Below are 13,499 nucleotides of genomic sequence, written 5' to 3' on the forward strand. Positions count from 1 at the left end.
CATGCTATGAAATCTATTGACACAAGGACTGAAATTACAAATGAGAATTTGAGAAGCATGCAGATACATTACTACTGTCCAGGAATAAGCTGACCTCCATCTGTTGGCATTCAAACTTTTTGTTTAACTGAAGAACTTTAAGATGCTCTAAGACTTCACTGAACACATGGAAGGTTATGTTTTTTAATTCCTCTTACACTTTTAAAAAGCAAATACATATTTAATTCCAAATAATTTATCATACAGAATTTCACATAATTAATAAATTGTATATGAATATGCCACAAACAGATGAAAGGACATAACACAGTCAATTTAAGTTTCAATGATAGCTAACTGGCAGAATTAAAGATAGATGCAAGTAGTAGAGGATGTGGAGAGGTTTAAGTGCCACAGAAAAAGAATTAAAAATTATGGTGTCATAATGAGTGAAAGCTTCGAGTGCTCAGGAAGATACAACACCACACCAACACCCGGAGGCAGGACATGAATGCTGGGCTGACACTGAATAGCAACCTTGTCAGAAGCGGAGAAGGTGGCGCCGACCCTCCAGGGGCAAGGTGGTGCATAGAACACAGTGTTCTGACACTAGAGTGCTCACTCGACCTTGAGCGAGCGGGATGTTTTCCCCTAATGACTGGTTGATCAGTCGCTCTTGGGGCTGCGTGTCCCCTTCTAGAAAGACATGGTGGGAGAACCCTAAAACATTAGGGCCAAAAAAGATCTTCAGTCAGCAGGTTCACATTAACTTTATACCAACACATCTGTCCAAGGAAAACCTTGTTACTCTCATAAGACAGTGATTTTTAAAGAACCAGAAGAAAACCCGTCACACAATTACTGAAATGAAATTAAAATCAAACTGACAAGTTATTATTGCAAATGTGAATGTCATATAGTTTTTAAAGGGTAAGTCTAGGTTGCTCTGAAATAATGAACCTCCTATAAGTTCCACAGGGACACAGAGTTCTGTCTCTCATCTTTTTCTGAGCTCTATCTCCAGTGCTAAAACATAGCTGTATGGACAGCAAGAGCTCAACACCGATATGTTGATTGAATGAGTCAGAATAATTAGAATGATGAACATGGGGATACTTCAAGTACATGCCTTCAAGAAGAAATAATGCACAGTAGAAATCTTTGTATATTTTTACAAGGTTCATAATGTTTCTTTGCAATAAGCAAGTTCATGGCAAACAGCAAAAGGAGGATGTCTTCTGAGAATAATCTAAGGAGATTAAAAATAGACTAATATTAAAAATGCAGAATGTCTCATTAATTCATATAATTAGGTGCCCGTGGTTGACATGTGAGAAAAACATGTTTTTGGATATAACAGTATCTAAAAAGATATCTGTCAATATATTGACAACTATCTCCAAATGGTGTTCAAAATTTTTACAGAACCAATTTCTGAATTAAGGATTAAGAATAAAAAAAACTTATGTTTAAAATATATTTAAAACAAATACTTTTGCCTTTTTCATAATTTTCAGTACACTTTAAATAAAATTCATAATTAAAATACCTATTATGCCAGAAGAAATTAAATAACATCTCATTTTTTTTGGGGGGGGGACTGGGGATTAAACTCAGGGGTACTTGACCACTAAGCTACATCCCCCTAATTTGTATTTTATTTAGAGACAAGGTCTCACTGAATTGGTTAGCACCTCAACATTGCTGAGGCTGTCTTTGAACTTGCAATCCTCCTGCCTCAGCCTCCAGAGCTTCTGGGATTACAGACGTGTGCCACTGCATCTGACCAACATCTCATTCTTTTAAAGCAATGCTATAAAATTGATGCACTAAGTAACTTGAAATGGATAAGAATAAAGAATACATATTGGCTACCAAAAGTATATTGATGAATACTTTATTCAATCTGTATTTAGACTGATAATCTTTTTTTTAAGTAAAATAATTTTCATAGTTACAGTAATTTTGATTCAGGGTATCTCTTGCATTTTAGAACAATAAAATGGCAAATATCAGGATGAAGGGAACAAAAAGGTACAGCTCAGGTCTTTCATCTTCTTTAGTTATAGATTAATGTTTTATCAGATCCTATTTTATATTCTGAAACATGGATTATTACCTTCATTTCCAAATGAAGATAAAAAAGGAACTGACAATATTCCATTTTATTAAAATATTAGTATTAATACTTAATATTAAATCATTCATTCTGAATTGACTTTCACATAACTGTATAAATTTGATAAGGGAAGGATTACATGACAAAGTCCTTTTGAATGACACTGAGTAAGTATTATCTATTTTTTCCTTTAGAAGCCATCATGATTAGAAATTTTAACAATCCTATTCAAACTACACATACTGAATGTGGTCTAAAATTCAGTCATACAGTTTTTCACTCAAGTAATGAGAAATTTCATGATTATTACAATTTCAATAAAATCTTGTGCTCTTCCTTTATGCAATTTATAAGTACCAAAGAACAACTTGAGTGGGACATGAGATGTGAATAATTTAAATGTGCAACCAAACTAAATAGCAAAGATACAAAAAGCAACTTCAGGGGAAAATAAATTTTCCTGGCTGAATATTGTACAGTTCCAGAATAGGTGACTTAATGCATCATTTGTTGACCACATGGAGGCTTGCAGAGCCTGAAAATAGCCTATGATATTTGAGATTAATCATTTAGTAAGATTTGGTTTATCTTTTACATGAAATAAAAGCCCCTCAATAATGGAGCAGTTCCTGACACTAGCCAGTGTGGACAAGCAGGAGAGTACAGAACAAAGAATAAATAGAAAGCCACTTTGCCTGAGGAAGAGAGGGGATGTGGCAGCAAGCTGAATTATAGGAAGGGAAACTGGAGAGAGGAAATGGAGAACTTGAAGAGAGATGAGTAGGATTTTGCAGAGGAGAGATAATGGATATAAGTATGGTTTGTTTTAGGAAAATTAATCCAGAAATTCCAAGGTATTTGAGTGAAAAGCTTGGAGAATCCAGGCTGTAATGCATTGATCTTTTCCATGAAATGGGATGTGATAAGAACTTGGGGATGCAAAAAGAATGACAGAGGTTTAGAACAACCATGTCAGTGAACATGGCAGGGAGGGAATGATGGATAATAAAAATGGTAAGAACTTTACTGATCATCAATGCAGGGCATCTGTAAATGCCAGGCATTGAATGTGTGTGCATGCTATGTGTGTATACACACACATACTTATCTATGTATACTTTTTTAAAATTCTTACACCCTGAGAACTATAATTATTACTATTGTACAAATGAAAAACTGAGGATCATAGTGACTTGCAAAAAGACAGAGATAGAATGTGTTGGAGTTAGGATCCACACAAGTCTGTTGTGCTCCAACATTTGCTCTCTTTTCTGCTTATTGAGATAGTATTTGTTTCTATACCATAAAATGAAAAACAGTAATTTCACATCTCAGATATGCTATCAATTTTTTAGTACAAAACATAAAATATATGCCCACATATAAAGTTGCTTGGAAGGACTTGAAAGAATTATGTTTTGATATTTGTAGGATAGAAACAAATGGAAAATGGCATCTAATGAGAACCCATTGTGCGATATATATAAACATGTATACTGCATACTCTATCTTACTATCTCCAAATGCATATCTAAATATTTAACTACAAAATTTGTTCCATGCCTATGTTGTTCACCTAAAACTTGGACTTAAGTTATACACATTTCTCAGCAAAACTTTAAAGCTTTAGTCAGATATTTCTATTGCTGAAAATAGGACTTGCAGAAATTGCTTCTATTGACATTAAAAAAGTCCAGTTTTAGTTTTTTTAGTTTGTTTGTTTTAATGACTTATTAAAGGATGGTATACCACATACATGTGGCATTTGAAGTCATCAAAATAACTCCTCCTATGATGGCCCCTTACAGAGCAGCACAGGCACTTTCCAAAAGCAACAGCACAAAATAAAGCATACATTTAAGCAAGGCTAAGTAGATGTCTGAACAAACCATCCACAGTCAGGATGCAGAGTGTTGGTTCCAAAAGAAGAAAAGTCACCAGAATAGAATGTAGAAAGGATGCTAGCAGTTCTCAGAGGTGAATTTACATGGAGGAGAAAAGCTAGACTTTTATGAAAGAGCTTCCCAAGCACAGAAGACAGAAATCAGTTCTGCCTGTCTTCTATCTGTAACTGACCATTATATTTTTCAAAATATTTTCTTATGAGCTATTCCTCATGGGGCAAGTTTGCTCATGCCAACAAAGGGTCTTTAAACCATGTTATTTTCACAGTAATTTTTGTCAAAAATCAATGCATGATGGAGTGGTATGATTCATGTTTGTAAGTTGTTAACTCCCAAAGGTGGAAAGATTCACTGCCCAGGCGGGGAGTGTATCTAAGAGGTAGAGAGCTTTCCTAGCATGCATGAGGCCCTGGGTTTGATCTTCAGCACAGTAAGGGGGAAAAAAAGTGAATGTGAAAAGCACTATGACCTTACTTCACCTGTAGTTAGATGGAAACTATGTTGTCTTCTGAAGAAATGAAAACAAATGTAACCTAAAAAATCCAAATTAATTCTTCTGTACCTAACTATTCAATAATTCACTTAAAGCTACCTATGTAATTCATAATATTCTACTAAAATTCAACTAAGAAATTTAATTATAACCAAACAAACCTACATGTATAAAAGGTTAGTGTTACCTATTTGAGAGAGCTGGGCTCAGATTAAAGAATGTGAAAACAGAAATGCAATTGGTATTATTTAATTTCAGGCTGTCTATGTAACTGTCAGAACTCTGTGCTTCATTTTCTTCCCAAAGTCCAATTCCTTTTCCAATTTAAGACTTTTTTGAGTCCCCTGCATCCTTACTCCTCTGTAAATTAAGTTCTCTAAATACTCAACATCTCCATGTACCACTGCTAGGAGTAGACTTCAACTCCTTTACTCATCACCTGACATATCCCATATCTTCTCATTTTTCGGGTCTTAACTCAGTGGCAATATCCTCTACATCCTTTAGGAAGATTTCCTTTTTCTTTTCTCTTCTCTCTCTCTCTCTCTCTCTCTCTCTCTCTCTCTCTCTCTCTCTCTCTCTCTCTCTTTCTCTTGTTGCTGTTGTTGTTGTTATTGCTTAGGACATTGATCCCTGAACTTAGCACATAACTTGGCACATGCTTGTTAAATGAACGAATCCCTGAACTATACAGATTCTATCTCAAATAAGCCTGATATGATAACCTAGCTGGTGCCCTGGAATCAACCTTGGTCCTTTCCATCCACCTTCCAAAATGTTCCCAAGGTGATCTATAATTTTGTAAGTTAAAATCAATCTCCACCCTCCTGTGTTTAAAGCATATCAATGGCTCATAAAGTTGTTGAGGTTCTTTGGTACACCATTAACAAGGCAGTCCTGTCATTCATTTAAACTCTCAGAATATCTCTATTTATATTTTCAGCATCCATTTTCAACTCCCAGGATCCTGTTCTCCATTCCCAAACTGGTACATTTTCTATAAACTCAAAAAGATATTTCAAGTTTTAGTGTTTTTTTTACATTGTTCTTTCTCATGAAACAGTCTACTTTTCACATCTGCTTTTATCTATCTACACTTAGTTCAAGTGATATCTATTTATCAAACAGTTTAATTTCATTCTGACCCTACATATCTGTTTTCACTCTACCTGTGCATACCTCTGTAGTAACAGCTGTGATGTCTGAATGCATTCATTCTTCTAAATCTATGTCCCCACACCTGTTCTCAACAATTGTTGAGAATGAAATGAAAAATTTTTGAGAATGAAATGAAAAACTGAATATGTTATCGTTAAACATATTCTTATATTATTCTTATATAATATTACAATACTTCATATTTTTATTAAACTGAACAAACGAATGTGTTATTTGGGATTTATAAGTATTTCTGCAATATTGTTCCTAAAAATACTAAAAAAATGTGTGGAATGTGATGAATTGTACACAAGTCAGTAATTCCTTATAATTTTTGCATGAAATCAGCATTTTTCTATGGTTATAAAACACAAGAGTCACAGATTATCCTTTTGAAGAAAAGAGACTTTTTCAAAGATGACATTATTCATATACATAACACGTATTTAACAGATTTGCATATTCCAGGCATTATGTTCGTGGAAATATTTAGTATAATCTCTCAAACAAGAAAGTCCCAATAGTATATAAAAATGAATGTGGGTTTAATCCTCATTAATAATCAGAATGACCATGAAAAGAATGTGATTTTCTTTTAAACCTCCAAAATACCCCTTATTTCTTCAATGAGACTATTCCCACAAAGGGGCAAAATTATTTACATGAAATTCTTTAAACATCACAACCTGTGTTTAAGAACTGCATAAGCGACATGAGAGAGGAATGCCCTGACTGTAAGAAGGAAGGACCGCAGCACAGCACAACACCGAGCCTACCTTTCTGCATCAGAGGCAGTGCCTTTCCTAGTCTGTTTTTGGATGCTAGATCTTTCAGACTTTCTGGAGTGCCTGTGGAATGAAATGTTAAAGAAATACAAAATATCTGATGAATAAAGCTACATCAACATCATACAATGATAGAAACAATAGACATGAAAATGACAACTATTTTACCTAAATGGTTTTGTCAGTCAATACTTTTCAAATTAAAAAATAAATAAATAAAAATTTAAAAAAAATCAGAATTGGTGCTGGATGGAAGACAGGAGTTGCCAACAGGAGACAATAGATACTCATGTTTCATTAGTTTAGACAAACAGGTCTACAGCAATGATCTAACACAGATACCTGCTAGCAACTCTGCCTCCCCTTGATGAGTAAACAGATTTAATGGTGAAGTACAATGATGATAAATGTGACCATGGTGGTGGGTTAGGTGCTGAAAGACCAAAGAGGGGTGATGTGCCCTCTACTTCTTAAAGGTTCAAACTTGCTACTACAAAGTTGCTCTATTCTTTTTTCTTTTTTTGCCTCAAAATTATGGAGAAAAGAGAAGGAAAATGCTAAGGTGTAAGATTTTGACATAAGTGAAAGTATTTAAATCTACTATTTAAAGCATTTTTAAAATTGTCATAAGGATTTCTTTGTAATACTGTTGCATTTTAAAAAGTTAATCATATGTTACAAATCAAAGAATTAATAAAGTCCCCAATATATTTTCTAAAAGTACACATATACACTCAATATTTGGAATCTGAAGTTTTTTCATATAAATAATATATTTTATATATATATCCTACATCCCTAATGCACTTACATGTGCCTATTTAGACCAAAATGTCTGAACGAATCTAGCTATGTAAAATTTATTATGTACACTTAAGGTATGCATGATGTTATAAATTAAATACATATTAAATAGTTACTATACTGGAATTAATTAACATATCCATCATATCACAGTTACCCGCAGAAAACTACATATTTGAAATAAGTAATACAAAATATTGTAGTCTAGAACTTATGCCTTTAAAAAATCAGACAAAACATAAGAATATACATTTTACATTGGTTATTGAATCACTATAATTTATACTTATTTTCTTTCCTGATACACTTTCCTTCCAATAATGTTGAGACCAATATCTGTCTTTGCTTATCAGTCTCAGACATCCTAAATGAGTCAAAGAATGAAGTCAGTTTTCACAGTGTGTATAGTATTGAGACTGCTCCTCTTTCACACTATCTTATTCTTACAATTCAGGGTTTCAGCTATGTGTTCTTCACCTGCTACCATTCTGAAACCTCATTTCTGAGTTGAAAAATGGGACGAAATAGAGGAGAAAGTTGTCTCCCACTCACCACACTCTCTTATTAGTTGGAAAAGAGTGGGTCTGATATAATGGAAGATAATGGTATGCCAGGTGCACTGAAGGAGTATGAACTCATTTAACCTTCAAAACAATCCTTTAAGAAGGTGTCATCTCCATTTTCTCCATTATCACAGATGAAGCAACTGGCACAGGGCAAGGCCACTCAATAATAAAGTAGCAAAGCTGGGAACATGTCTATCTGGTTCCATCCAAAAGTGTGGAGGAAGTAAATTCTGATGCATTTCCTAAGGTTGCATCCTTCAAGAAGGGAAGAACCCATGAAATCTGGTATAGGTTTGGGAAAGCACAAAGAGAAGATTCTCCTTCTCACATTAAGGAAATGTAAAAGGAATTTTCTTTACTGGTGTATGGTCAGGAGAGGAGACTTTGCGACAATTGAAGTGCATGGTACATGCTGAAATCAACAGGGGGTGCCTGTTATGGTTGCTGGCAAGGGAGACTTGTTCCTGAAGCACAGGGAAGGAGGGATAGACACAGCACAAAGTTGTGAAGAAGGGGATGAGAGGCAGAGTAAGTAGGTCTGTAGCCCAGGAGCATCTGAGTTCAAAGAAAAGGCAGCATAGTCTTTATGGGTAATTTATGCTTGGTTCCAACAGTGCCCCAGGACAACTGTCTGGGAGAAAAAATGTTTCTTTTCTCATCTTCAGCACAAGGAAAGCAGGTGTCATTATCATCAAGGATTTTTCAATCAGTCTTTTTTTAATGCAAAAAATGCTTGTTGAGTATGTATATGGGCCAGGGTCTACTCTATGTGTGTGAAATATGTCTGTGAACAAAGCATTGATTTCAAGCAATTTACCTTTTACTTGTAGAAGATAAAAAGTAAACAACAACAACAAAATCACATACAATTCTGTAATACACTGTGGGAGAAGGTAATAAATGATAACAACTGCAAAAATGGAAACCAGGCCCAGAGAATCAGAAATGTGATCTGGGGACTGGGAGCAGCTACAGTTTGCAACTGTAAGCAGTGTGGCCACAAAAGAACCACTGAGTTAGTGACATTTTAGCAAACCTGAAGATGAAGAAGTTAGCTATGGTTTATATTAAAGGAAAGAAAATCTCAAAGGCAACAGCAAGAGGGCAGGTGCTAAAGCAGATGTGGGACTAGTACATTAACCAGTACAGCAGGATTTGAGGGAGATGAGTTAGATGAGAAGAGTCTGGGGGAGGTGAGAGAGGGATTGGACAGAACACAGTGAATCTACCTCTGCCCAGTAAAAAGGCTATTCACATCTCTTAGAACCTGCCTGCATTTCTTCTTATGCTGGTAAATGTTATTCATTTTCTAGATTGGATTGAAATTTCACTTCCTTGGCAAAATTTTCAGGCTCTTCTTCCTCTTCTCATCTCCTAAAACTTATTGGAGTCATATACTAGATGGATTATGATTTTTTTTTTACCTGCATTATCTCATCTAATCTTGCCAACTCAAAGAGACAGGTAACACTTTTATCTTTGGAAGAATAATGAGATAGAGGTTTGCAAAGGTTAAATGATTTATTTTTACATGGTCACTAAATGTCAAGTCAGAGGTGAACTGAGAGTCTCAATAGAAGTAATCACATTGCATCTCTGGCTTAAATGAAATAGGAACATGCTGACTAAAGTATGGACTCTGATCAGATTAGATTTAATCTCAGCTGGGTGGCATTTTATCCTCTCTGTTTTTCCACATGCAAAGTGGTAGGTTTGCTAATTCTAAATAGTCCAATATTGCCTAATATTTATATTATATTATTTGTCATTTTTGTAATTTGACACAGAATCGACATTGTAGTATTTTCAGCATTCCTTAAAATAGCAAGTAATTAAGAGTGCTCAAAGTATTGTTTTTTATTATAATATATATTTGGTTTTAAGTGTAAAGACACTTATTAATCTATAAGCATTAATAAATAGGGCTTCATACATGTACCCTTTTTACATTTATTTTTTAATCTTCTAGTTAAGGATACGCCTTTTTATTCTTCAAATGTCATTAAAATTTCATTGCATTAAAGATCCTTCTAAATATTCGTACCAAGGACATGTCTTTATAATTCTTCTAAGCATTAAAAAGAATTCCTCAAATAGAACTAAAATGATAGATACATAATTGCAGGAATTGAGTGTCAAGCAACACCAAAGAAGAAAATAGGAAATTCTAACGTCTTTTCTACCCTAAATCCTAAATCCTAGCTATGAATATATTGTACATTTAAAACACAACTATCCCTTGGAGTAAATAAAGGCTGAAGTTATGAATAATAGTAAAGGTCAGAAAAATCCATTATATTCATGTACTACACAAGTGAAAAGACTGATCATGCAAACACACAAGGTATCAGAGTAGAATGAACTCCCTCCTACACTTAATATTATTCCTCATAAGTTTCTTGTAGTCCGGAACCAGGTCTCTTTGAGTTATTACCATGATATCAATACTTAGTACATAGTAGTTCAAATGAAAGATGAATGAATGGTTCAAACACTATTGTCACAAATAACAGGGTATCATTCTTAAGGCTGAATAGTACTCCATTGTATATATGTACTACATTTTCTTTATCCATTCATCACTTGATGGACACTTAGCTTGTTTCCATTACTTGGCTACTGTTCATAGTGTTTCAACAAATGTGGGGTCCAAGGCTGGGGAGTGTGTGTGGGGGGAGGGTTGATCAACAGGTACCAAGTTATAGCTAGACAGAAAAAAATTAAGGTGTGCTCTTGTACAATTACATAACCACAGAAAATGATATTTCAAAAAGCTAGAAGAATTTTGCGTGTTTTCACCATAAAAAGTGAGAAATAAGGAAATAAATGTTAACTCTGATTTATATATTACATGCATAAATATATACATATTATTACATATGCATATATATATGCACATACATATATATATATATACAACAAATACATGTATTAAAATATCACATGATACCCCACAAATAAGTAGCATTTTTATGTTTTTATGTATATATTAAATTTAAATATTAACAAGTTTTATTTTGTATATTATCATGGAATTTGACACTTAAAAATTATAATTAGCATAAAATAAACTAGGGATATAAAATCTAGCCCCATTTGATCAGTTTAGAAATAAAGCTATGCTTCATTCTCTGGGCTGAAGAAAATATAAAATGCCACAAATAATGAATGACCTCTGGTTTATTGTCTTACTCATACTAATTTTCAGTCATTATTTAGGCTCTAATATATGTTTTAATCATAATACAACAATGCAGCATAGTCTTAGTTTTAGGATCATATTAAACATTAGAATTCAGTTGGTCCATCTACACCTTGGTACATTTACAGATAAGGAAACTGAGTTCCATAACATTTAAGTGATTGATCCAAGGTCATATAGGCCTTAATTAGTTGGTAAGGACACTTACCTTCATGTCTTCATGTCCTTAATTTCTCTGTTCTTTAAAAAAATGTTTTTGTTCTATTATTATCAATATTTTATTATTCATAAATAATATTTCTTTGGTTTAAAAACACAAGAACCAGAATTTTTATTTCCTTTTTCATTCAAAATGTTAACGGCTATATGATTTTAGTTTTATGCTTACTAGTTTATAGGTTACTGATGAACTTATTTAAAAGCTATGAAAGTACATTAAAATGTAAATGTAAAATTTATGATTAAATTAAAGTAAGAGTAATAATCAGAAAATGAAAATGTTTCTAATTAAAACTGAATTCTTTTGAAACTCCATTTAAAAGTATTATTCCCTCTTTATGTAAACTTAATTGTGAAGATTTTTAACATGTACCAAAGAGATAATTATTAAAAGCTGTTGCTACTTTCCTTTTCTCTTCAATAACTAATTTAAGTTAGAGTAATTTCCTGAATACATTGGTAACTAAAGCTTTTCTGAAGATATTAAAATTCACGTAAAAAATTAATATGTTAAGAGTCTAATATTGGAATGTTATTTTCAAAATACTCAAATGTGGTCATGATACAAAACATTCAAATTCTGTACATATAATTCCCTGGCTGCCAAGTCTCCCAGGATAAATTTCAACTAATGTCCATTTTACTTATAAATATTCAGCATACCAAAATCTGACACTGTGTTCATTTTATTTAAAAATTGGCAGGATCTGAATGAATGAGTAAAAATGCTTCTGGGATGTGACATGCAAGTAAGTGCTCCATAAGCTTTATCATGTGGTTGGCATGGCTACCTGTGAATTTAGCACTAGTTGATTATGATTTCTTATTTTTATGGGAATGTATCATCTTAACTTAATAAAATTTTGTTTTAAACTATTTTCTACTCTCTACAGTAATAAATCATGGTATCAAGTCATTTAAAATGTTATTTCTTAGCCAGATTTGGTGGTGCACACCTGTAATCCCAGACACTTGGAAGACTGAAGGAAGAAGATCACAGGCTTAAATTTAGTGAGATCCTGTCTCAAAATAAAAATTGAAAAATATCAGAGGATGTAGTCCAATTGTAGAGCACTCGCTTGGCATGCATGAGGCTCTGGAATTGATTCCTAGCACTGCACACACACACACACACATACACAAACACACTCACACACACAAATATATTTCTTTTCATTGAACAACAGGCATTATTTACAAATAAGTCATTATAAAAAAAAAAAACAGCAAAATGTTCCTAGTGTGGTGGAGTACACCTGCGATCCCAGTGGCTTAGGAGGCTAAGGGCAGAGGACTCCAAGTTCAAAGCTGGCCTCAGCAATTTAGTGAGGTCCTCAGCTCTATCTCTATATAAAAACATAAAAAGGGCTGGGGATGTGTCTGAGTGGTTAAACACCACTGGATTCAATCCCAGGTACAAACAAAACAAAACAAAACAAAAAACAGCAAAATTATAAAGTTTTACATTTTATGTTCCCTTTAATAATCTTATCTAAAATGTTCACCTCTGTTCCTAAAAATTAGTCTTATAACACACACACACACACACGCACACACACACACACACACACACACACACACAAACACAATCTAGGGAAGCAACAAAATTTATTTATGTACCATAAATGAAGCTAATGTATATTTTATATATGTAAAAGCTGAAGCTATTACTTGCTTTCTATTTTTCTCAATCAATGTCCAGATAAAATTACATTTATATATATTACAAAGATCAACATATGACATATGTCCTATACTTGCTCATTACATTAGATGAAACTGTTGCTTTATTTGTTCTAAAATAAATTCAAGGACTTTCCAGAATTATCTTTTTTAGAGGGAAATTCTAAGTTCCTCTTTGACCCGGATATTATCTTTCTTAATCACTGCTCTGCTATTAAAATAGTGTGCATAATAGGAAGAAATAACAAGCATTTATTGAATGAATGAGTAGCAATATAGAGCTAATTTATACAACTGCATTATATTTAATTTAAATGACTTTACACTTACAATAAATTTTAGATTGGAGACTTTACTAATTCTTCTAGTCCCAGAAATTCTAAACCAGATAGTAGCAGAGGCAATTAATTTTAAACTCCAAATACATAAATATAAATCACATGAACAGGTAAATGTCTTACAAATTTAAAATGCTACAATATTCTGAAACCTTCATAAAATATCAGTTTTCAGTCTTTTCCAACATTTGTAAAATGACAGTAAATTTTGCTAAGTGACAATGTTTAGTTTTTCTATTAAATTGAAAT

At 33.3% G+C, this 13,499-nt stretch overlaps 1 protein-coding gene across 36 annotated transcripts in view; it reads right to left on the minus strand.

Moving 5' to 3' along the window:
- The window catches only part of Rims1 (regulating synaptic membrane exocytosis 1), a 442,859-nt gene that overhangs the window by 109,429 nt on the left and 319,931 nt on the right, over window positions 1–13,499 (minus strand). For 16 of the 36 annotated variants that reach the window (XM_026391401.2, XM_026391387.2, XM_026391385.2 and 13 more), the window contains one exon: window positions 6,430–6,501. The exons of 14 other annotated variants lie outside the window; for them this stretch is intronic. In XM_026391401.2, the coding sequence (XP_026247186.1) occupies window positions 6,430–6,501 (72 nt within the window). Of the gene's footprint in view, window positions 1–516; window positions 700–6,429; window positions 6,502–13,499 lie in introns of all 36 variants that reach the window. 6 more of the 36 variants (XM_026391365.2, XM_026391369.2, XM_026391392.2 and 3 more) reach the window with 2 other exon arrangements.

The sequence above is a fragment of the Urocitellus parryii genome, chromosome 8 (genome assembly GCF_045843805.1).
Source record: "Urocitellus parryii isolate mUroPar1 chromosome 8, mUroPar1.hap1, whole genome shotgun sequence".
Taxonomy (NCBI): Eukaryota; Metazoa; Chordata; class Mammalia; order Rodentia; family Sciuridae; genus Urocitellus; species Urocitellus parryii.